We start from the raw sequence: 25,276 nt of genomic DNA, 5'->3' as shown, positions 1-25,276 counted from the left end.
TCGCGGTATTTTAAAAAGTGTGTTCAATATGTTCAGAAAGCACTAATAGGCCTACACAAGCTGAAATAGTTTCAAAAAGTGTGACTGCATTTACTATATTACAAAATATAGGCAAAACCTTGTGCAACATTTAACCAGGGACGCTGGAACTCATTTTCACCTGGTCTCATAGAGGCGCTGCTGAGGGAGGGTAAAAAAATTGTTACTGAGTAATTCCTTTATTCTGGTGCAGGCCTACATCCTGACTGCACAAACAAACCTGGCTGAGCTGAGCATTCTTAAAGCAACACCAAAGAGTTTTTTGTACCTTAAAATAATGTTTCCAAAATTGTTTCCGTGGTTCATCAACTCGTAACAGGGTGAACGGCACTTCTGCATTAAACCCATGCCCTCTATCGTCTGTAACCACACTAAGTAAGTTTGCCAGATCGGGTAGCGGGTTTGTAGTTCGATGGAATGAGACATAAGAAACTACAAATTTGACTTGCATGATGTCACAATACATCGTACTTTCATAAAATCATGCTACATATTCTACCTTGTCTATGGACATCGTTATTATGACTCATATAGGTTTAGTCAGATTTTTTTTTTTTTTTTTTTTTTGCATGTCCAAATTTCCGTCAAGGATTCCCAGGACACTGTAAGACCGGGGTACACGAAACTTGGTGGGCATGTAACCCCGAATGGATAGCATGAAACCTCCTTTTTTCGTTTTGATCTGTAGCCCCCCCGCTGGACTGAACCCCCCGAAAGGAGGGTAGGGCAGACACAGTTTTCTGTAAATATCTCGAGAACCGTAGGGTTTAGGAGGACCATTTTTTTTGTATGTTGATCTCAAAGGGCCATGTCAACCCATTTCATAACCACTCATTTCATGTATAGCACCACCTAGTTAAACACAAAAAAGTAAAAATGAGGTGTTGTAATCGTGAGGTATCTATGACCTAACATAGTCAAAACTGCAATAAAAGTGGAAGTGTAGGATCATTATGACACCCTCTGAATGCACGCCAAGTTTCGTGGAAATTCCATTCATGGGGGGCCACACAATAAATTAATTTATGTTACTATACACCAACTGGCCTGTAGGTGGCGGAGACAGTTTTCTGAGAATATCTCGGGAACGTGGGGCCTAGGAGGTCCACCTTTTTGTATGTTGGTCTTAAGGGGCATGTCAACCCTATCCCATTACCACTTATTTCATGTATAGCCACCTAGTTCAAAATGAAAAAGCAAAACATTAGGTGTTTTCATCACAATATCTCTGGCTGACATGGTCAAAACTGCCACGAAATTGAAAGTGTAGGATCATTATGACACCCTCGAATGCATGCCAAGTTTCGTGGACTTTTCGTTCATGGGGGGCCTTACAATAAAATAATTTATGTGTACATTTAGTGACCGTACACCAACAAGGATTCCCGGGACACTGAAAGACCGGGGTACACGAAACTTGGTGGGCATGTACAGTAACCTCACATGGATAGCATGGAACCATCGCTTTTCGTTTTGATCTGTAGCCCCCCCGCTGGACTGGACCCCCCGAAAGGAGGGTAGGGCAGACACAGTTTTCTGTGAATATCTTGAGAACCGTAGGGCCTAGGATGACCAATTTTTTGCGAATGTTTGCCTCCAGGGGTCATGTAAACCCATTCCATATGCACACATGTGCATAAACAGATACACACGCACACACATACATTCACAGTAATCCTACGTATGACACATACTCACACAGTAGACATATATACGCATGCATGCACATGCACACACACAGGCACATAAACAGGCAAACACACAAGCACATGCACATGCACACACACCCACCCACCCACACACACACATAAACATGTACACGCACACATGCACACAATTCAAGAATTTCTCAGAATTATGAACAGGCAAGATGGGGGTGGGGTTGTATAAAATGTATATTACATGTGAAATCTATGAACTAATCATGTTTTGGTACTTGTTGTCTAGCAGATACCAGGGAGAATTGAGTGTGCATAATGCAATTCAGTGAGACAGTTAGAATCATATATGCCTTTCAGCGTGACTTATTTTTGTGGAAAACATGTGCTGGACTGAGCGGCGGTCATATTTTGTACCGCTCTGCCGTACATCTAGTTGGCAAAGCCGTTGCTGGATAAACAAATAGCGTGCGTGCGACAGAGGAAAAGTTCTTTGGTGTTGCTTTAATTCATAGCATAATGTTACTGTGGCATTGTGTGTCGTCCCAATCACTTTTTCCTTGGTCTTGTTTAATTGGCTTTGTGCCACAGTTAAAATCCATCAATTAGACAACAGAATCAGTAGGGTACCAGTTTTGCTTCATTGTACCAGGCCTACTGTATGTCAAAAGCAGGCTCAGATGAAGCTATGAAGGATTAAACACACGGTTTCCACACCGTGGTAATCGAGCGTGATAATCATGATATTTGAAATGAAAACGGTAATTGTTATCGTCAACATTTTTATCGCGGTTTACCATTATACCGGTAATCGTTACATCCCTACAAAGGACTTCTTCATAACTAAAAACATACCTTACAGTCCAGGGGACACCACATTAGAAGAGACTAAAGCAAAGTTTTCTACGTAAGACTTAGAGACGCTGCACAAAGGACACTCCCAAGCAAACGACTTTTTATTATGCCATAGCCAGTCGTGTGCGTCATCTAGCCAAACGTTTTCCCGGGGACCAGAGGTGATATCTTCATCTTTGATGACATGTGAACACGTCTCACCTCGCCTGGTCACATAACCCCAGGCTGTTACAAACAAACACTGACAAGGACGCAGCAGCTGAAAGACAAGGCAGGAGAGGGAAAACAATGCTGCTGCACGGTCTGAGGAGACAGGGTGCATACCTGGAGCTAGAGACAGACCCCCATCTGTGGCAATTTAAAACCACTCCACCTCAACTCCACTGGCATGGGGGAACAAGGGCCGTGCCAAGGCAAACACAATTCTGCAGCACCGATATTAAAGTGGGGCTCGGCCTGATGCTGAGATTATCAACTTCTTTTGTGCGGTTTTACACACACACAAAAGTATACATACACATATAAGCAGCACAGGGGAGGGATGAGTATAAAACCTGGAACATTTATTTTGTGAAACAGAAGTTAAACCATCTGACTGAGTTATACAGAGAGAGAGAGTAAGTGTGTGTGTGCATGAGAGAGACAGAGAGAGAGAGAGAATAAGAGAGAGAAAGAATGGTAAATATGGCTGATAAATGTGGCAGAGAGTGGATAACGATGAAGATGAAGAATGAATTGGAGAGAGAGAACATGAGAGAGAGAAGGAGAGAAGAGAAAGAATAATGGAGACAGAGAGGTTAGTAAACAGAGCTAATATGTATGGCTCCAGCTGAGACTGGGTCGCCCTTGTTGATCTGTCACCTGGACAGACTCTTTCAGAGAGGGCCAGGCAGTCATCCAGGGGCTTTCTCCTCCACTAATCTCTCTCTTTCCCTCTCTCTTCCTCTCTCTCTCTGGCACACATAGCCTCCTTTCCCTTCTGTTTTACCTTGCTCTCCTTTTCTCTTTACTATTCCTGTTTTTCTTTCTTTCTCTTTCATCACTCTCACTTACACACAAACACACACACATAAACATACACACACACATAAACATACAAAAATGCACATACATTCCTTCACCTCCCTCTCACTCTCCCTCCCTCCCCCTCCCTCCCTCCCTGGCTCTCTCTCGCTCTCTCTCTCTCTCTGCCCCCCCTCTCTGTCTCTTTCTCTCTCGCTCCCTCTCTCTCTGTGCCTTATTGATTCCTCTGCTCCTCTTTGTAGCTGGTGCTAAGTGCCCCTATTCACACTGTGCGGCTGATGATTTCCATCCATCTCCCAGCATTACTTTTCCAGCCTCAGCCAACACCCCAACCAGCGCACGCACATGCTGCTTCACACAAACAGACAAATATCAACACACATAAACACATATACTGTACACATACACACACACACACACATATACACACACACACACACACACACACACACACACACACACACACACACACACACACACACACACACACACACACACACACACACAATTCAAGATACATGGGGTACACAACTACACTGTCAACATACTTAACTGCTCACCAGCCAAGACCAAGGGACAAAAATTTAACACAATCAGGAAACCTAAAAATGTATGCCAGCAAATATAGCAGCCCATATAAACAACCATGTTAAATCACATACCAGCCAAACTCACACAGCTCACTTAAACACGTCTATTAACAGACCCACAATCACCAATATCCAAAGACATCAACATGCATACCAATTTAAAAAAAAACACTTTCATACACACACACATACACACACGAACATGGGTGAACACAAATAAAGCAGAGTAGGCTAAATCAGTTATGGGGGCTGAGCAAATGTGAACTGCAGTATGTGGTCATCCTGGCCAGAGAATGCAGTCTGACGAAGACCCTGACAGCGCTGAAGAGTTGCCATGGGGTTAGTGGTCTCCACGGGAACAATGACACGGCAGCAGGTGATGTAGCGGCCTGAGCGATGCTGGGTTGAGAAGCCAGTTACCGTAGCGACCTAGCCTCTCATGACAAGAGGACGGATGACGCCAAGGCGATCCTGTGTCTGTGTGTGTGTGTGTGTGTGTGTGTGTGTTTTATGAGAATGTATTTGGCATATGTGTGCGCGCGCATGTGTGTCCATGTTTGTGAGAGAGGTGAATGGCCTTGAGGGTTGAGATGAGGCCCTCTACAGTCACACAGCTGTGGATGTTATCCCTGGGATTTCTAAAGGAGCTGTGTGTGTCTGTTTGTGTGTGTGTGTGTGTGTGTGTGTGTGTGTGTTGACACCGTAAAGAGAGACAGACACTGTAAAGAGAAACAGAGAAAGGAAGAGAGAAGAGAAAGAAAGAAAAGGGAGATAGGAGTAGAGAAAGGAATAGAAATAAAAACGAAAAAAATAATAGACAGGTTGGGGTCATTTTTCAAATTGAATCTGTACGTATTTGTATGCCTGTGTGAATGTGACCGTGTGAGTGTCTGTATGTAGAGCATTTGGGTAACAATTTACTTGATAGGTGAGTTCATAACACATTCATAGCAGCTGTCATAAACTGCACATAAAGCATTCATGACTGTTTCATGAGACATGACTCAACATTCATACCAAACCTTTCATTAATGGCCACCTCGACAAGTAAAGTGTTACCAGCATTTGCATAGCATATGCAGCATTCATACAAGTGTGCATCTTTACTGCTGTTGTGTGCGTCTGTAGCTGCCTTGTGGCCTTCGTGGTTTTGTACATTTGAGAATAAGAGAACATGAGAAGAGAACATGTATTTGTGTATGAGTGGTTGTATGAATTGGTAACTTCTCCAAAGCATTCCCTCTGAGTTGATGCCTCAGTGTTTTGGAGCACAATTGTCATAAACTGCACACAAAAGCTATGATTCTCTATGACATGTAATGATGCCTCAGTGTGTGCTTTACCGCTGCTGGCCCAATTGTGTGTGTGTGTGTGTGTGTGTGTGTGTGTGTGTGTGTGTGTGTATGTGTTTGTGTGTGTGTGTGTTTGTTTGTGTGTGTGTGTCTACAGTGATGGCCAAAAGTGTTGGCACCCATGCTTTAAAGGATTGACTGAAAGAGGAATATAAAAATCATCTTTTGGAAATTGATCTTAATGCCTTTTGAAAATGAGGGAAATATCTAACCTTTAAGGACACCAATTTTCTTGAATGAATAATGTATCATAAATAAATAAATGTTCTTCCTTAAAATACAGGGGTCATAGTATTGTGACACCCTATGTTAAATTCCCACAGAGACAGATTTTTTTTTTTTAAAAGGCCAGTTATTTCATGGATCCCAGAATACTGTGCATCTGATAAAAGTTACCTTGGCCTTTGGAATTAAAATAGCCCACATCATCACATACCCTTCACCATATGCCTAGAGATTGGCATGGTGTTATTTCAGTTAGCCTATTAGCTGGTTTTGATTTTGCATTGAGCTCAATGAGCATCAGACCAGCTAATAGGCTAACTGGAAATAACAATTCATGCCAATCTCTAGGTATGGTGAAGGGTATGTGATGATGTGGGCTATTTTTAATTCCAAAGGCCATGTAACTTTATCAGGATGCACAGTATTCTGGATCCATGAAATAACTGGCCTTTAAAAATAAAGATCTGCCTGTCTCTATGGGAATTTAACATAGGGTCAATACTTATGACTCCTGTATTTTAAGGAAGAACATTTATTTATTTATGATACATTATTCATTCACTAAGAAAATTGGTGTCCTTAAAGGTTAGATATTTCTCATTTTCACTCTAAGGCATTAAGATCAATTTCTAAAAGATGATTTTATATTCCTTTTCAGTCAATCTTTAGCATGGGTGCCAACACTTTTGGCCATCACTGTATGTTTGTTTGTGTGTGTGTGTCTACAGTGATGGCCAAAAGTGTTGGCACCATGCTAAAGTTGACTGAAAAAGAGGAATATAAAATCATCTTTTGGAAATTGATCTTAATGCCGTGAAAAATAGAGGAAATATCTAACCTTTAAGGACACCAATTTTCTTAGTGAATGAATAATGTATCATAAATAAATAAATGTTCTTCCTTAAAATACAGGGTCATAAGTATTGACCTATGTTAAATTCCCATAGAGACAGGCAGATTTTTATTTTTAAAGGCCAGTTATTTCATGGATCCAGAATACTGTGCATCCTGATAAAGTTACCTTGGCCTTTGGAATTAAAATAGCCCACATCATCACATACCCTTCACCATACCTAGAGATTGGCATGGTGTTATTTCAGTTAGCCTATTAGCTGGTTTGATTTGCAGTGGGCTCAAAGCGGGCATCCAGACCGGCTAATGGGCTTAACTGGCACACCATGCCAATAGTATAATGAAATGATGAAACTATTTCGGCCAGGGCAGGCCTTTCAGGATACTGTCATCTGGATCCTGTCTTTGGCACACCAGCTGGCTCTGCTCGAATTTAACATCAGGGGTCGTACTATGACTCTATACAGGAAGGCGACTGACGTTATGACCCGTGTAGATGCTAAAATGATCACTAAGGTCTTCTCATTCATAAGTATTAAAGATCAGCTAAAGATGTTTATATTCCTCGTCAACTGAGTATACTTTAATATCTATATGTTTGTTTGTGTGTGTGTTTTGTTTGTGTTGTGTTTAATTTAATTAGTCAGCCTAGTGTTGCCTAACGCAGGGGCACAAAAGGCTGAGCATCGGGGGGTATGCGCGAGCCTCCGGGAGGCAGTGGCCCGTGGGGAGCCCCTGGGGAACGCAGCATTTGGAGAGGAAGTACGGCTGAAGTTTATCAAACCCCCCACCAGGCCCATGGGGGGGTCGGGTCAGCTCACCTCCCTGGTCGGACCTCTTCTGCTCGACCTATCCGGTTCTCTCGCTCAGCAGAGGTACCCTCTGGCCCTGTGTTTTTTGTTTGGCTTTGATTTTTTTTTTCCCTTTTTTTGTTGTGGAGTTGTTGTTTTTTGTTTGGTTGCCTGCCATCGCTGTTGTTGTGACGGACAGAGACACTTTTTTCCATTCGGAGAATTTTAACACTGTGGATTACCATTGTTTTTTTATTTTTTTCGATGTCACTGCGTGACTGTGGCATAATTAAAACATCCGCACGTCAACAAATCTGTCAAGCCAACGAGCGACCCAGATCATCAATCTGTCAGGTCGAAACAAGACAGAATATGACTGACTCATGCCCCGGGAACCAGGATGTGTGGTGTGCCCGTTCTGAAGTGGTTCAGGCCTTTAATGGCTCCCACCATAGGAGAACCGAGTGGCCTTAGACAGCTCACAAAACTCTCCCAAAATAAATGTCTTCGGTGAAAGTGCCAGTGCAGTCAGTTGGGAAATCACGGATTGGGGAGAGTTTCGCCCGTGGCCTGTCACATAAATCACAGTTGATTAAACCCAAATTCTTCGGCCCCTCTGACGGTTTGTTATGGTTTCCCGTTTGATAGCTGGAGGTTGCAAAACCTCCTCTCCATCGTTTTAATCAGCACATTTTTCGTCCATCTTTATCTTTCCTTCCCAGAAAAAAAGGGGAGAAGAAAGAAGAAAGAAAAAATATTAATCGAGCCAACGGAGTCTGCTGCTGTAAATGCTTACTCATATCATCAACACTCCTTTCTGTTGCAATGCACAAAGAGTTTAACTGGAATCAAGATCATTACGGTTTGATCCTTCAGCAGATGAGAGAAATGAAAGAGAGATGCAGGGCTCCTTGAAGCTCGGTCCAAACCCCCAATGTGAGAATGATTCTTTGCTTTGCTCTCCGTAAGTGGGCTCTCTAAATGACTTGGCAGAAGGCAAGCGAAGGGTCACAGTGAAATCCCTCCAACTCGATTACACAGAGCCGTTTAGATGACAGCCCATTACAGCAATATTCACTGAATGGCTTAGAACTGTTTTGGCAGCACATTTTGCGTTATATCAGAATTTCATAAGTAATTATATTTTATGTGAACTGATTTTCTGACAATCTAATTTTGACCATTTAAGACAATATAGTGAGCACACAAAAACTGTACTTAAACTGTACTTAACCTGTGTCATTGTATACTGTATGTTTTTCTGAACGCTGAAAAACGGAAATAAAATCACACAATCAAGACTTTTACCGAAACTGCTGGGAACAATTCCTAGACCCGCGCCAGACCTGACCACATCCACCTACTCTAAGAAGTGGTGTCCACAGTGGCTACACATCACACAAAGTGCTTTGAACCACTAATGGAAGCTGTTAGCGATAGCAGCAATATCTTATTTACACAAAAGCATCACACCAGCGGCAAGTTTAGTACAGCTTAGCATCCTCACGGAGCACGGCGTTAAAAGGCAAGGGAGAGCGTCTGCACGTAATGCTCCCACTTCCCACTCGCCGTGCCCTCTCCCACTCGTTCTGCTTTACAGGAAGCCATCAGCACGCCTATGCTCTTCTGGGCATGATGACAACAACAACTGACAAACAAAGTGAAGGAGGTGACCAGAGCAGCAGGGTCTTCAGATGCAAGAGACCTTCAGATGGAGGCGGGAGAGAGGAGGTAGTGGGGGTTGGGGATGATCCATTTGACCTGGCAGCTGATACAGTAGACCTCTCCACAGGAATGAAGGGGGGAGGCAGTGTAGAAGCAACAAGCCAATACTCCAATCTACAACAAGCCAATGCTGACGAGCTGACTGTAGAAGACGCTTTTGTACATTATCCCTCCATTAACCAAAAATGGTCAATGGATAATGTTATAACACTGAGACCCTAAGTGTGATGGAGATGGAAGGATGGGAGGAGAGAGAGAGAGAGAGAGAAAAAGAGAGAGAGGTGGAGGGATAAGATGTAAACAGGCACTGCCAGGTACAGTAGCTTGAATTCAGAACCTCTCAAACAGTTATGGGGGTCAAGGGCCTGGCCTTGCCTATAATACTGAGGACTTTCATCCCACTTGATGCAAGTCATAATATTTACCTGAATGCCCTTATGGTACTTGCCCCTGATAGCTCTCATATTTAGGCTTCAACACCTAAACCACTAAACCAAGCCTTCAGACTTGTGCAAAAACATCAGAAAGCTGTAATTCAACATGGCGATGCAACACAATGATTCATTTTGGGAAAACGTGTTTGTCTTGACAGCAGGGAGGAGGAAAAATGCAGAGTGTTCCCCGTGATTAAAGGCAGAGAGTTCTCAATGCAGCATAAACCTACTGTACGTTGTGTTTATTCTGGATTCCATTTGCCATTCCGCAACGTCGCCTAGAACGAAGACTCATTTGATAATCTAATGCCGATCTGCAGTGTTTGTACAATTCTACTGGCAATCTGGCCGAGCTCCACGGTAATTTATGTGATGGGAAGCCCACAGACCAGATCCAGCGACTGAGTAAACAAGCTGTATTTCTGTCTGGCATGCACACAGGAGAATGGTATGATTCTGGTGATAATGTTACTTTTCCAAACCACGCTTACAAATTATGCATGTCTCACAGTCTTGCACTAACCGAGCTACATCTGCCCCATGCATAACACATCATAAGAAAGCCTAAAATGGATAAACCAACATTCAAAGCAGAAGATTTTCGTGAGCTAGGCTACGTGTGCTTTTTTCCACTCTCAACGCTCTCTGCTTTGACTGACAGTGAAATAAACTCCACAACCCCTACACTACCACAACTTGAGCTGGATTTCCAAAGCGGGAGAGCCAGGCAGGCCACACATGTGCAGCTCGTGGGTGCGTTCTCATGCAGGCGGGCAGCTCAGGGCAACTCAGGCTCGAGGGGAGGGGCTGGTAGGCAACACACACGTTATGGATGACTGGGTGCTACGGATGGGCCTCTCCTGTCGCGCTCCAGGGGTGTACCGAGCATGTTCTAAGGGAGGACTAAGATCAAGTGCACACATACATACATACACACACACACACACACACACACACACACACACACACAAACCCACACACACGTGCAGAACAAACAGACACACACACACAGAAACACACATGAGCAGAACAGACACACACACACATACATACACACACACACAAAACAGCAACAAACACAGACACACACACACACTGAACAGAAAAATTCACATAGAGGAAAAACACTGACACCTCCAAATACAAAAATAATCATATTGGCAAGTCACCTATTTCCGCCCTTTTACGTTTATGTGTCACTTAATATACATTTATATACAAACCAAGACAGCGGATTCCTAAAAAAATGAAAGCACTCACCCCATAAGTGTATCTAAATTAGCTATGTACCAAAAATTACATTGTACAGTGACTTGAAGAGCTGTGAAAAGTGTTGTATGGCTGCCTGTACAAATCCGCTTGGAGCTCCAGTGGAATTTTGATTTTGCGTCGCGACAAGAATTCTTGGTCTAACCGTTGATGTGCCGAGTGGAAATATCCCGTAAATGCTCCCGTTAAGAACCAAACCAGATTTTGTTCAAATCTACACACCTATCACTATTGAAACATTTAAGGTTAATTTATCAAATGTTTTTTTGAAGTATTAAAAAACATCTTTGTTTTAGAATTTTCGAAAGAAAGGGGCAGAAATTGGTGCTTTTACGATACTTCAGCACTCTTCTAATTTGGAGCATGTGCTAGCATTGTGCAGCTCGCTAAAGGATGGGTAACAAAGCATGGAGGTGCACTGAAGATGAGGCATTTCCTCCCGGACAACCAATAGCAACAACCATAGCCATGAAAGAAGAACTCAATGATAAAAAGCACCAGTCTTATAACATTTACAAACAAATGTTTGAGTATGATGCAGGGATTACAATGATCTCAGAAAAACTATGCACCATGTAACAAGTTCCATCACAATTTCCCAAACACTCGCTATGGACAGAGAACAAACGGGTTCCAGACAAGAGGGCTGGAAGCATTAAGTGCAAATGACAGTAACAAGGTGGTGCCTCTCCAACCATAGTTCTGAATACAACACAGAGAGTTCCAGAACAGACAGAGGAAAAGACTCCCATTGCAATTGAGCATAATTCTGTAATTTATAAATGGTCATATGACAATTTTTTTCCTGTGAATTTCGCAATACAGTAGTTAGCAATAAGGGAGCAGGAGTAACCAGGTTGCTTAAGACTAAGCCTCTGTCATAACACTGATGCACTCTTACGCATCAGATGATAATGCTCTTAAAACAACAGGAAGGACAATCTTCCGCTGCCCTAAGAGGCTCGTCTGACCACCTCACATGTCGGAATGGGTTTTCCATGCATGGTTCCTGCCTCTCACTTGCTTGCTCTCTCTGTGATTGGGAGATGAGTGACTGCAATCATTCAGCATGCGTCAGTGTGTGTGTGCTTTTTCATTGCTTTTTCTGTTTGTGTGTGTGTGTGTGTGTGTTCACTGTTTCAGTGTGTGTGTGTGTGTGTGTGGGTGTGTGTGAAGTCATGGGGAGGCTGACTGAGAGGAAATGGCAGGTTAAGTCCATAGAACATGTCACAAAATGGGCCCATGGCAACGTCAGGAGGTAAAACAATTAAAGGCGACACGAGACGCCCATTTGAATTCATTTATTTTATTTAGACAAAAACAAGACAATAAATCATGTTGGATCAATACGGAATCAAAGATCACCAAGGCAAAGCAAACACTCAATGTAGGGGGGTGGGGACCAATAACACCCGGGCTCCACTTTTGGAGAGAATTTGCTTCTCAGCAACGAGCACGTCCCCGCCGCTACACTTTTATCTGAATGAAAATAAGCCGGGGTTCCAGATAGCATCTGCACGCTGACGCAAGTTTCCAGACCGCCGCGACCTCTGCCACAGCCAGCGCTTTGCCACCTGCTCGGAGCGCGGCACTCCGCTGAGACTCACGCTCTTTCCAAAGCGGCAAGCCCAGCCCCAGCACAGGCCAGCGCTGGCCCAGACTGCCCACACCAGAGCCAGCCCTGGCCCGGCATCACAGCAGGAAATATCATCGGCGACCAACCACAGCAATTATGCTTATTACTATTTCAGCTGAGCAAACCACAAGACTGACATAATGGCACTGCCGTACCCATGGAAGAGGATAGGAGGACGAGTCCCTCCCGGAAGAAAAAAGTAGGACAAGAAAACAGAAAAAAAAAAGACGCCAATCCAAACTCAGTGTAACGGAACTAAGGGGTGGGGGTGGGGTGGGGGGGTCAGAGAGGAGCGACTCCCGGTGTGGTTCAGCGCTATGTTGTGTCCCACGGAGATGACCGAGGCCGGACTAACGAGGCTCGTCCTGCTGTGCTACTTGTTTCCAATCTGCTTCCACTGAGAGACGCCTTTACTCACTTGCTGAGTCTGCTTGGCTGTGTTCAGCTTCACAGAGCACTATACATCTGATTTTACACGCAACTGCAGCTTCATTTAATAAACACATAATATGTGTGGTACAGTTCATCAACTGGTAACTCACTGAGCTAAATATGGCAAAGTCAGATGTTTAATGGTCAGAAAGCACAGGTGTCCCACTGATTAAATTTACACTTGACTTACACTGCAAGTTACTTTGGGATAGAAGTGAGCACTAAATGTATTAATGGATGTAGATACAAACGGCATTATACATTCAGTCCATTAATCCATAACCCTTTAACTAAATTATTATGGTCTCTCAACGTTACGGTCATTTCATCAAAGACTGGACATGTTATGGGAATCAATATCTCCATCTATACCATTTAAATGACACGCAGACGTGATCGAAAGTGTTGCCAATTGGTCAATCCAGAGGCCCATTCAATACTCTAATCTATCACCAGCTCAAAGGGAGCTGCTGAAAAGCACTCAACATCTTTTTTCTGTGGTCAATAAATTAAACGCACTGATAAGATAGAGCTGCCTAATGTTTTAATTCACCGTGCCCTGTCAGCGGAGAGAATTAGAGCTTTAGACACACACATTAGAGAATTAGACACACACACACATATATACACAGACACACACACACACTCTTGACACTTCTATCCTTTCCAGAGTTAGGTCTGCTACACCTTACATCAGGGGGACACCCATGTGTGCGCATAAACAAACATAGACTTTCCCCATGCACGCACACACACAAAATCACACACACACCCCTCCATCCTTTCTAGAGCTACATCTGTCTACTGCACCTGATATCGGGGGGGGTACACACACGCACGCACACACAAAAAAATCACACAATCTCACACAAAATCACACACAGACACGCAGATCAGTCCTCTCCGGAGCTACAGCAGTCTCTGCAGCAAAATGATGTAATCACACAGAAGATCAAATTCACCCTGGCTCCTCATTGTCTTGGGGTTACACACCCGACAGGTTGGATTGACAGGGAAAAGGGGGGAGGGCACGAAGAAGGAAAACACACACACACAAACACACACACACACACACACACACACACACACACACACACACAGACTAAGATCTAAGCCATATGCCTGTGATTCTTCTCACCTTACCTTTGTACATTTCCAGATACTGAGCACTTTATTCTGTAAAGGCCACCAAGATGAAAGACTGTTCAAGATCACCACAGGAGTTACAAACTACCATACTGTGTGATTTATATGTAGTTTTGCAGATGGTTACATGAGCGACCTTCACATGAGAACAAGTGCAATATAGTGCAAGTGCCATACTTCTCCACACAGCCTTTGCCATATGTGTGATGCAAGTATGACAAATGAAGTAAGATACAAAATGGGTTAGCATGTTTTTTTTACAGGATAACATACTTGATTGTATAGCTATAAAAATACATGTCTGTCAATTTGCATAACAAGATAGCCAAATGGTTCAAAAAATCTTCTTACACAAGTCAGAGAGTTTAAATAAGCTGTTGCTGCCACCTGGGGGTTGCAAGTGGAAATGCTTTCAAATGTAACTGCAATAGTGCAGTTACATTTGAATATAAAAAACAGTCCTGAAAGCTCCTGAACAAAGCTATGGCTATTGGCCTCAATTTCAAGTTAATCTTAAATACATATCCCACTCAAATACTTCTACATATATTTGCAGTGACCCAAAATCTTCTGCCTCTTTGATAATTATTGGTGATTTGACCTACATCCCTGAGTTATGAGTGATGACAGTAATTCAGGTACGCTGCACGAGGCCAGCAGAATCATTAATTTTCACTTGGACAGTACAGCCCTCGGAGGGCAGCAGGGCCAGGGAGTAGGCGATGACCCATTTTTCTCTCCAATTCTGCTGAGCGACCTGGTGCTTCTGAAACATTATCTCTGTAGCTAAATAAGGTGAAGATTGACTTCTCTCTGGAGCATTCCGCAAGTCATGGTGAGGGAGCATTAAGCGAGAGCCTCCGGCGGAATGCTGAGACTTGGCGAGTACAGTCAAATGGAAATTCATGAAGAAAAACGCACTAAGAAAGAAAGGGGAACAGACAGATCAACTGAATCATTGGAGAGGGGTGACATGATTCATATCCAGGGCTGCATTTCTTTAAAGTGTCAATGAACAATTACCAATGATTATGTTTATGTTTATGTTTGTGCTTACGCTTGTGGTATTTAGCAGATGCTTTGGGCCAACGCAACTTCCAATTATTATGTAAAAATAATAGAGACCTTTTTTCAACACTCTCTGTCTTACCAAGGTAGCTACTCATCAATGCTTTTGGGAAAGCAGTAGAGGAAAGCAGCACCTCACACTAAACGCTGAGGGACTGGAGGTGCTGTGCTGCTTCAATCCTTTCCACATGTGAGAGGTTCTTTAACGCCTGGCCTCTCGAGGAGCCAAGGATGTGTACTTCTAGGCAGCCCAGAACAGCTTCACTTGGCCATACGTTGATCTTTGATTCCGTATTGATTCAACATGATTTATTGTCACTGGGCCACAGGCAGTACTGCAAATGATCTACGCTATATCAGACGTCGGCCGGATGAGAACCCACAATGCCCCTCACTGGTCTTCATCCTCCTACCTCGTGCCAGGGAGTGAGCCACAGCAGTAAGATCGGTGGAATTCACGTGCATGCAGAGCAGCCATGAGGATCAAGGCCTATGGGACAATTCAGCTATGGAATCTGCTAACATACCCGACACAAACACATCTGATTCAGTAAATTAAAAGCCTTTCAGCTGTTCAACAGGTTCTTTCAGATCTATGAAAGTAATGAGACATTTTAAGGTGATGGTATGTGGAGCAACTTTCTGGCAAATGATACCAGGCAATAACATGATTGGTTCCATGTGTTCTGGTTTAATGATTGTGACAATTTACTTGCTCGTGATTAAAATTCTCCACATAAAACATATGTTGCCCAATATTAGTGTAACAGAGCCTTGTCAACATTGTTCGGGAGCTTTTCTCCGAAACACTGCTGAACATGTTGCCACTGCTGTAGGACTCCAGGACCACCTCAGGCCTGTTTACATCTTGACATTCTAGTGTTTACACTACAAAAACATGGGTCAAAAAGCATGTTGGTCCACCTTGGTGGTCACTTACACCTCTATTAAATTGATGATGATAATTATGATAATGCACCCAGAGTGTAGCACTGTAGCTGTACAGTACTCTGCGACCTTGAGAAACAGAGATCTATGTGAAAAATGGCCGGAATACTCCTTTAAGCACCATCATATGATCCAAACACCCAAGATGCATTTTAAAACCAAGTATAAACAAGTTCACAGAAATAAATAAAAGGTAGACAAAATATCAAAAGCCAAACAATTACAACCAACCCTAGAGTAATCCCAACAGTTTATACCAGTGTAAAAAAACAAACAAACCAATACAAACACAGACTGCTTCCTATATAGAGAGCCAGTGGAACGGCCACATTTTTTGCAAGCACACACTGGAAAGACAGCTAGAGAACGAAGAGGAGAATTTCAATGAATGCAACGACAAGCGCAGTGAATGAGTTCTGAATGCAACGACAAGGGCAATGAATGAGCTCTGAACGACAAGCGCAATGAATGAGCTCTGAATGCAACGACAAGCGCAATGAATGAGCTCTGAATGGCCACAGGGATGGGGTACTGACCTCTGGTTGAACATTCCTCTGAAGTTGTAGTTGGCTCTGTAGTTGGGCATGGGCTTGGGGTCCAGAGGTCTGTAGATGGCCGGCTCTCCTCTCTTCATGGCCAGACCGTTGAGCTCGACCGTTGGAGTGATGCTGCCTAAGAGACGCAACACTTTTCATCACAGGAGGGCATCCTCATAGTATTGATATAACACATAACAAACCAAATTGGTACCACTGCTGACATAATGTGTTGACATGATGTCTCACAACAGTGTGGGTGTCTATTCCAATTCTGTGCTTGATTTTGCTGGATCTTTTGTCCCAGCATACCAGTGTACATGAGGAAGGGTCATAGAAACGTTGTGCATTACAGACAATATTAGAAGGGCTTCTATTCAGCTTATTTGCATATGAAAGTCTGCTTGCATTTGATCCACTCTAATATGCAAATTAGAAATGAACATTATCCTAATCAAGGGAAAATTTCTGAGAAGCTATTGGATCAAAACGTAAGGTCGTCAGGGCAACGTTTATAGACACATGTAGGCAGAAATGCAACAAATGCAAGTAAACTGTTTCCATCAACTTTAAAGGTGGGGTCAGCGACCAAACGAAACACACCAGAGCGGTAGCTCACCCCTCCCTTGAGTATTCCCAAAGAAACTCCAAGCAGGGTTTTGTTTTTGTTTTAGGGAGAGGCTGCACCCACTTTGTTTGTTTTCAGATTTCATAGCCTTGAAAATCATGTATGATCGCTGACCTCACCTTTAATCGCATGATGTCTAAGAGAATCGAAGGTTATTTCAACACCGTCTAGTGAATTGAATTTTTATGCGCATTACAAGAATGCAAATTTCAAGTGTTTCTTATTCTAATGATCAAAATGCACATTACAAAGTTGAATGGAAACTCATCTACTGTGCTACGTCAGGTAATTAAAAAACATCTTATCTCACTTTCCCAGGCACCACACATACATACATCAAGCACACATGAATGACTGTCCTGTACCAGGAATCACTGATCACTAGCGTTGTTACGTGTAAGAGACATAACACAGGGCCTATGCATAGCTACCGTCTTTCCCAGCCTCATTAAGCAATGATTAAAGGTAATGTGGAGCACTTGCCTGTTCAGTCTTTGAACTCTAATAATGAGTGAGCTGGGGTTTTTTTTTTTTTTTTCTAAAAAGGGGGTCTGCTGCTCTCAACCTGTCAGCTGCCTTTGCCATTTCAATGGTTTCAGCAGAACCCCAAAAACAGGTTAGAGAAGTTATCAACAATGCTCAACACTGACTTGCATATGATCAGTTTTGCATGTATACAAGTGTGATGCATTTCCATCTCTTGACCCATCCCTCTGTTAGTGACGAACATGCTAATTCAAACCTAGGTTATTTCCATCATTGGTTTTCTGTCATTGCTAAGCTACCAAACATCACCTTTTGGGCATCAGAAAACACAACAAAAGAGAAAGACCCTCCCTTAGACACACAAACACCCACACACTATACAACTGCAAAACCATCCCATGTGCATGCATGCAGAGCTTTAACCCCAGAGTGTGTTTACTGTTATGTGTTCTCATCCGTCAAACCAGTCAGATACCTACCTCTAGTCCCAACAAGGTCGCCTTGGGGAGATTCTACAGGTGAAAAGTAAACATTAGAGGTGCCCTGCAGGCAGGTCATACAATGGTGGCCTAAACGGCCACGTCTCAAATGGCACACTATTCCCTAGTTTAGGGCACTACTTTCTGGACACAACAAAACAAAACCCTTCACCTTATAAGTCAGGAAGGGAAATGAAAAGGAGGCAGGTGCTTACCTGGGTTACTGTTGGTGTCGACTTTGGGGGAGCGGGGCAGGGGCCGGGGCAGGGTGCTCTCAATCAGGGCTTTGGAGGCGGTGCAGTGCTGGGCCTTCTTGATGCTGGTTCCCTCGGCCTCCCACACCTGCTCCCCTAGTGTCAGCTGCACAGTGAAGATCTGCAGTGGGGGGGAGAAGAGGGAATGCTGAGAAAGAGCAGTGGCCGATTCTAGAACACATATAGTAAATGGAGCATGCACCACTAATGTAAATAGAATACTGGAATGCATAGAACAAAGCGATGGGCAGGGAAGAGATCTATGCAGATGCTTCAAAGTATGCCTGCACCTAAATTCAAATGTGTTGCTATTCTTGCCATTCAGTTCTTGTTATACGACTGCTGTTAAGTACTACATTAACCAGCCTTTCTCACTCAATCTTGCCGTGTCTGACAAAGGTCATACAAACAGAACACACTGACACCTGTATTTACCATAAGTGCTGCCAGCATTACTCCATTACTGAGTCACCTAGAGGGACATGCTCAAACATGATCACACTGCTTTAATTTTTGAAATGCAGAGGTCTGTAATGATGGAGTGAGCTGTGAGGATTCTGCAGTTCACATTGCATATGAATATACTGGAACATGGAGCATGGAACATTGTGGACCTATGCATGTCTTTGATTATCTCTCAAATTGTTTTGTTTGTTTAAACTTCAAATCCTCACCTGACCTCAAATCAGGATTTTCATGAACCAGTTTACATCTCATAGAGATGTCTCATCAGAGATCTTTTGCCAATATGGCATATTTACTCTCTGCATAAAAGCCTCTTGAACTAAAAGCAAAATCTGAAATCTGTCTAATAAAAGAAAGCATATTTGCTTTCATGTATCCCTCTCCTTCTCCTAGGAGATAGCCTCTGTCCTGCCACCTGAAATGCGGCATTTATTCTTTTGGCAGTCCGTTTCATCCAAGCAAGGTACCTTTTCAACCAAACCAGGACGTCTTGGAAGCAAAAGAATCATGCTTGAACTAATATTGCTGAACCCCCCTGCAGCTAAACTGATTTACATGAGAAAGTGTTGGAGAGACTGCTGGACGGCTCAGGCAGCATGTGTACCTTGGCGTGTGCAGGGCCCCGTTCATTCAGGAGCTTGTACTGTGGTTGGATCCTGTTGAAACGGGCTAACTCATTCACCAGACACATGGGAGTTTTCTCTTTGGGGTTTGCCATGTTTTCCTGGGGAGGACCTGGAACCATAGATGAAGAGCAGCACAACGGAGAATTGTTACTGGTATGAAATGGCATCAATTTGATCGGTCACATCTTAAATGATCAACAACTGAAATTTGTCTAAATTTGTCTTAACAGTAATACAGAAAATGGACAATCCCTTTATGTAAAATTGCAATTATCTGATTTGCGGCAAAAAACAACAACATATTAAATCCAAAACTGCATGTTATTACCATCTCTATAAGGAAAAAGGGTTTATGTTTGGACCTTCCTGATGACATCATTCCGAACATCATACTGTAACTCCTATATGGGCTACTGTGTGGTATATGGTGAATGCCTGGGCAATGGTGATGAGTCTAGTATGTACATATCTTACTGTCCAGCATATCTAGAACACTTGAAAAGTGCTTACAAATAAAACAGTAGGTCTATTCTATGACTGTTATACAAATACTACAACACTGTACAGCATATCTGAATGAATAGAGTGCTGCTTACGAATAAAACAGTAAGCCCATTCTATGTCTGTTATAAATGACAGTACAAATACTACAACACTGTACAGCATATTCGAATGAATAGAGTGGTGCTAATAAAACAGTGAGTATATTATACGACTGTTATCATTCATCATCAACACAAATACACTCCACAGCATATGTGAATAATAGTGGTGGCTACATATAAAACGTACAACTTATTTGTCAATGATATAATAACTACTATAGCGGAACTGGTCACTGTGTGGTTAGACAGCGCAACCATGAGTATTCTGTGGAGCCGCTGCAACCATAGCAACATGGCTGTGGTAGCGGCAGGGGCCGCAGCGGTGGCGGCAGCGGCTACCTGGTGGATTTGCCGACACAGTAGAATCCACAAAGCCAGCAGCTGAGCTGGGGCAGGCGGGCGTCGGGACTGGCACTGTGCCGTTGATGGAGGGGGGCTGCTGCAGACTCAGGGCTCCTGAGCTGGGCATGGCGGCTGGGGGCACCACGGGGGACAGGCCAGGCCCAGTCAAGGGGGCTGCAGTCTGCACTTTCACTTGAGCCATGCTCTATATCTGAAAACACGCACAAATAAACACACATGTAAACAAACACACATGTATATATAAACACACACATGTATATAAACACACACTCTCTCTCACACACACACACACACACACACACACACACACACACAGGATTCAAGGGGGCAAGTTAGACTTCAGTATGGTTCTACTGTGTATTCAATATAATATAATCCGTTAATATAATCCGTATTGGGCTAAAATGGAGGATTTCTTCCTGCATTCTGACCTTTCCGCATGCATCAAAGAGTGTATTTCACTTCTCTTTATGTGATTCATGTTATACTCCCATAACTACTGACATCTACTCAGTACAAAATTACTCTCTGGTGCATACAAACTGGGAAGACAGTAAGGACCAGGAGACTGGGAGGGGTCGTGGCTACACAGTCCATGCTAAGGAACTTTGAGGAGCTTGGATTTTACTGGTATCAGACTGCTGTTAAACCCAGTGTTAAATTATGGTCAGGAGGACCCATAAGCACAGGCCACAGGTGCACTCCTGACAACCAGACCTGCTCTCGTATGCATGCACTGGATGACCTTACTTACAGAGGGAACCAGGTAAGTGTCACTTTCTGGACAGACATTTAAGAGACCCTAATAATAATATATGGAATTATGTACAATTCATTCTGGAATCCAGTACAAACAGGTGGTACTTCACAAATGTGGTGACATTAACAGGAATATCTATTAGGGGGGAATGCACACTCACTATGACCAGCAATGCTACTTATGACTAATTGATCAGTGATCGCTAAGAAATATTCTTCAAGACACAACAGTAGAATGTGGTAATGTAGTGAACCATTTCATCAATTTAAATCTCAAAAACTGAGCAGAAATTCGAACAAGAATTTGAATAAGAAGATCTCTACCCCCATACTGAGCCATAATTTCCTGGAAGATCAGGGAGGTTGTGTGAAGAGGGGGGAACACCTCCACACCAGAATTCAACCCATATTTAGAGACACAGAACAGTTCCTCGTACTGTAGCCTATTCTTTCACACAAACATAAGGGTATTTGTGGGCGTTTGAGGGTGTTTTTTGGGAGGTAACCAGGTACTCCATTACCCTTGAAATCCAGAGTTCTCGCGAGAGCACAATGGAATTGTGGAATTTCTAGATTACCGGTAGTACTCCATGCTGTTGGAGGTGCAAACAAACGCTGCCATTGAGATCGGTGTTGGCTCAAGGTTTATAAAAGTATTTTGTCGTGTTTATTTGTATAATGAAAGCACAGTTTTTATATCTATCCATGTGTGTTCACTTCTGGCACCATGGCTATTAATTTGGTAACTATTTGATGTCTTTAGAACCCTATCGGAGGTTTTTTTGACGTTAATCACTATATGATGTATTTTTATTGTCTATCCAAAGTAAGTGCCTGTTTCGAAGGTAACTGATGGTCAAATCAACCAAAATTCCGATATTGTTTGCACCTCCAAGTGGTCTGTGACGTAAGTTTGTGTGAAAAAATAACCTAAAGAGGATTCAGGAATTCACAAGACTGCGGCCCCGTGAGCTTCAAATTCTTTCAGAAACATGGCCTCAATTACACTGTATTAGAATGCATACATTATGGATTCGATTCAAACAACTGTCATCACAATACCACTGTAGGAGTCGCTCATTTTTGGCTGTGCTGAGATACAATTGGTGATCTGTGATGGCGAGACCATTGCCTTCCTCTCGGATGACATTTATACAGGAACATCACTCTTATCTTGGCATCAAAGCTCGTAATAATTATTAATATAATTGAGTCACTGTGCTAAATAGCAAACTGATGTCATTCGTTCAGTGAGCCGGTTGCATCTCGCAATGCCCATACACACAAACAGCTAGTTAGATCTGCTAGCTAGCTTGCTAACTGTCATATCTTAAAATTGACAGTGCGGACCACTATATTCAGCACAGGAGAGGCTAGACCATAGGTTTACTAACGCGTCGTGGCATGACTTATGTAAGACAGGAATGTAATAATGTTGTCAGGCTGTTTTTTTTACGTTCCTGGCAACTGTGTTAGTTCACCGGTGTGCAACTACACTAATGCCTGTGCAGGCATCATGGCTGCACAGTTAGCTAATGCTAGCTAGCAAAGCACCCCTCTTGTATCTCAAACATCAGATGGAATCTCGATGCAACGCCGAGGACTACTACACCACGTCGACAACACTAAAAAAATACTGAACCTGTAATGAGCCACCGTGCACACTGACCTACAATGGTGGAACATATTTAATTGTAATTTGTTTTACCTTAGTCCAGGGCCAGACCCCAGCTACACCTCCAACATTGGCAAACACTAAAGAGAACTGATGATACTGGGAACAGACCACATAATAAATGTCCCCTTGCCCTTCTCTTCAAACTGGAGTTAAATCTAAGAGTGAAACAAATTGGCAATTCACAAGCAAACAGCTTATTTTGTAAAAACAAAAACTATCGCTGAGCTTGCTGGTGTAGCTCTAAATACAGCAAATTCAGAACTGGCTCCCATTCCCCCTGCGCGTATGGTACAGTCCTGCTTCCTGAAAGGAACTGGTCAAGTGGTTAGTTGTCCTCGGCGTGTTTACATTAGTTACCACTATGCTCAGCTGTGCAGGACCATGGATTGCTGCCATCCACTTTGCTTTTCAATTTCTCTTCAGTGCATATACGGTCCGATAAATGCGTTGAAATTAAAACAATGTAGAATGTAAATGAATGTGACATCTAATTCAATTTACCTTTATTTATACATTTGACAAATTATTGCATTGCCTTGTGTAGATAAATACTGACAGAGGCAATTCAAGATGAGCCTAAACACAGAAATTATAGGCCTACAGAAAACTACAAAAGCTGGACAGCATCATTTTGACAGGGCAAATGAGACCATACACTGCCTTATAGACACAGATTATCACTGATAACATACCAAATATGCAATCTCCTTGGTAATGTGTATGGCAAGGCTACTCACACTAATGTCAATGGCCCAATCTTACTTTCCTATTTTCTCAGAAATCCCATAAATGTAGTCCCATTCAGCACACAAGTCACAAGACCCTCACTGTATGATACAACCCCATGGATGAATTGTAAATATTTGCTTTTATTATTTAAATTAACAGGCACAACTTACATGTAGCTTGTACATACCAGAACAAATTCCCCCAAAATAAAAATGAAAACCAATTTCTTTGATTATTTATACAATCTGCAAACCAAAAGATCTAGTCTATTTAAGTTATGAAAAAGTGTCACTAAAAAAAAAAAAAAAAAAAAAAAAAAAAAACATTAAAAAGAGACATCCAAGCCCACAAATAGTAATTACTTCTATTGTATATTTGCTAATCTCCATGGTGATCTGAAGATGGTGTGCCCCAGATGTAATGCTACAACTATGCCACCCCTCATAGGTTCAGGCTAGGCCCCATTTGCAACAAACATCAACAAAATGTTCCGAAAAATTGTCTTTCAGCAATCATTAATACAACAACCACATCGCTCACCTCTTGAAGTTACATACACATGCTTGTGACAGTAGAGTATCTGGATTGTGACTTGCAGAAGGAAGCAGTAGTACCAAGCAGCTCCATTTCACCATTGCCAACACATTCACTTCGACAGAAATCTCACAAAAAAGAACTCGTGGAGAAGCAACAAGACCCAACCCAGAGGGGGAAATTCAAGTATTTTTTGAATGGATGGCAACGTAAGTCTTTGGGAATGGAGTGTTTTGAAGTCAGACATGATACAAAACTGCTTTTGACATGGCTGACCTCTGATTTCTCATACACATCCCATCACTGGAGCTTCAAAAAAAAAAAAAAATCCTTCCGAATAGACAAGTAATTCTGATAAAATGACTGTACAGACACCTAATTAGCAAAAAGTGCAAAAAATCCTAAACAAAAATGTGTGTTCAGCAACTATAACTAATGCAAGGACCGTGCACTCATTGCTAACTAAGTAACTTTTATATTTTGTATATTATATATATATATATATATATATCAGGCGCAATTTGAAGATTAATATACATCAGTTTCAGACATACGGTTATTAACAATGTAACAGTCCTTTTGGTGAAAATATAGTTAAATGCAAAATATCTTTTTTAGGAATTTTCTAAAGATGATTTCTTCTTGAAAAAGTACCTGAGCCAGACAAGTATGACCAGGAGAAATAGCACTCAAGCCGTACAGTCTCTCTTTTAAAGAACCCTTTACATATTACACTTCCTTTTACGCTAAGATTCAGGAGATTAAAACATTTTAAAACATTAAATAAGACATACACTCCCCAATTACTGCCCTTCAAGAACCCTTTTTTAAAAATACCTGCTTGCACACTTACAGTACAAAAAAAAAGAAAGACAACATTTTAAAATTAGACATCTTAGAAGATTAAAGCATAAATCTTAATATAAAACTTATCATACAAATAAAAATGGAAACACAAAAACACAATAAAAAGTTTTCTTGCTGACATTCATAAATCCATGAAGTGATCTTGTCCTGCATTCACGTGTCTGGGCTATCATAATGGGGAGGAGAGCCACTTATCCTCGAACGGACTCGGCCTATGGGCTATG

At 42.4% G+C, this 25,276-nt stretch overlaps 1 protein-coding gene across 4 annotated transcripts in view; it reads right to left on the bottom strand.

Moving 5' to 3' along the window:
* stau2 (staufen double-stranded RNA binding protein 2) overlaps positions 1–23,189 on the bottom strand; it is a 101,959-nt gene extending 78,770 nt beyond the window's left edge. For 2 of the 4 annotated variants that reach the window (XM_048266746.1, XM_048266744.1), the window contains exons 1-5: positions 22,953–23,189; positions 20,462–20,675; positions 19,496–19,626; positions 18,388–18,547; positions 16,580–16,715 (exon numbers count right to left, since the gene is read on the bottom strand). In XM_048266746.1, coding sequence (XP_048122703.1) covers positions 16,580–16,715; positions 18,388–18,547; positions 19,496–19,626; positions 20,462–20,666 — 632 coding nt within the window. In that variant the 5' untranslated portion in view covers positions 20,667–20,675; positions 22,953–23,189. Of the gene's footprint in view, positions 1–16,579; positions 16,716–18,172; positions 18,206–18,387; positions 18,548–19,495; positions 19,627–20,461; positions 20,676–22,952 lie in introns of all 4 variants that reach the window. The other 2 variants (XM_048266743.1, XM_048266745.1) reach the window with 2 other exon arrangements.
* Positions 23,190–25,276: the final 2,087 nt, after the last annotated feature.

This window comes from Alosa alosa, chromosome 16 (assembly GCF_017589495.1).
Source record: "Alosa alosa isolate M-15738 ecotype Scorff River chromosome 16, AALO_Geno_1.1, whole genome shotgun sequence".
In the NCBI taxonomy this organism is placed as follows: domain Eukaryota; kingdom Metazoa; phylum Chordata; class Actinopteri; order Clupeiformes; family Clupeidae; genus Alosa; species Alosa alosa.
This window is presented reverse-complemented; position numbering and strand designations above follow the sequence as displayed.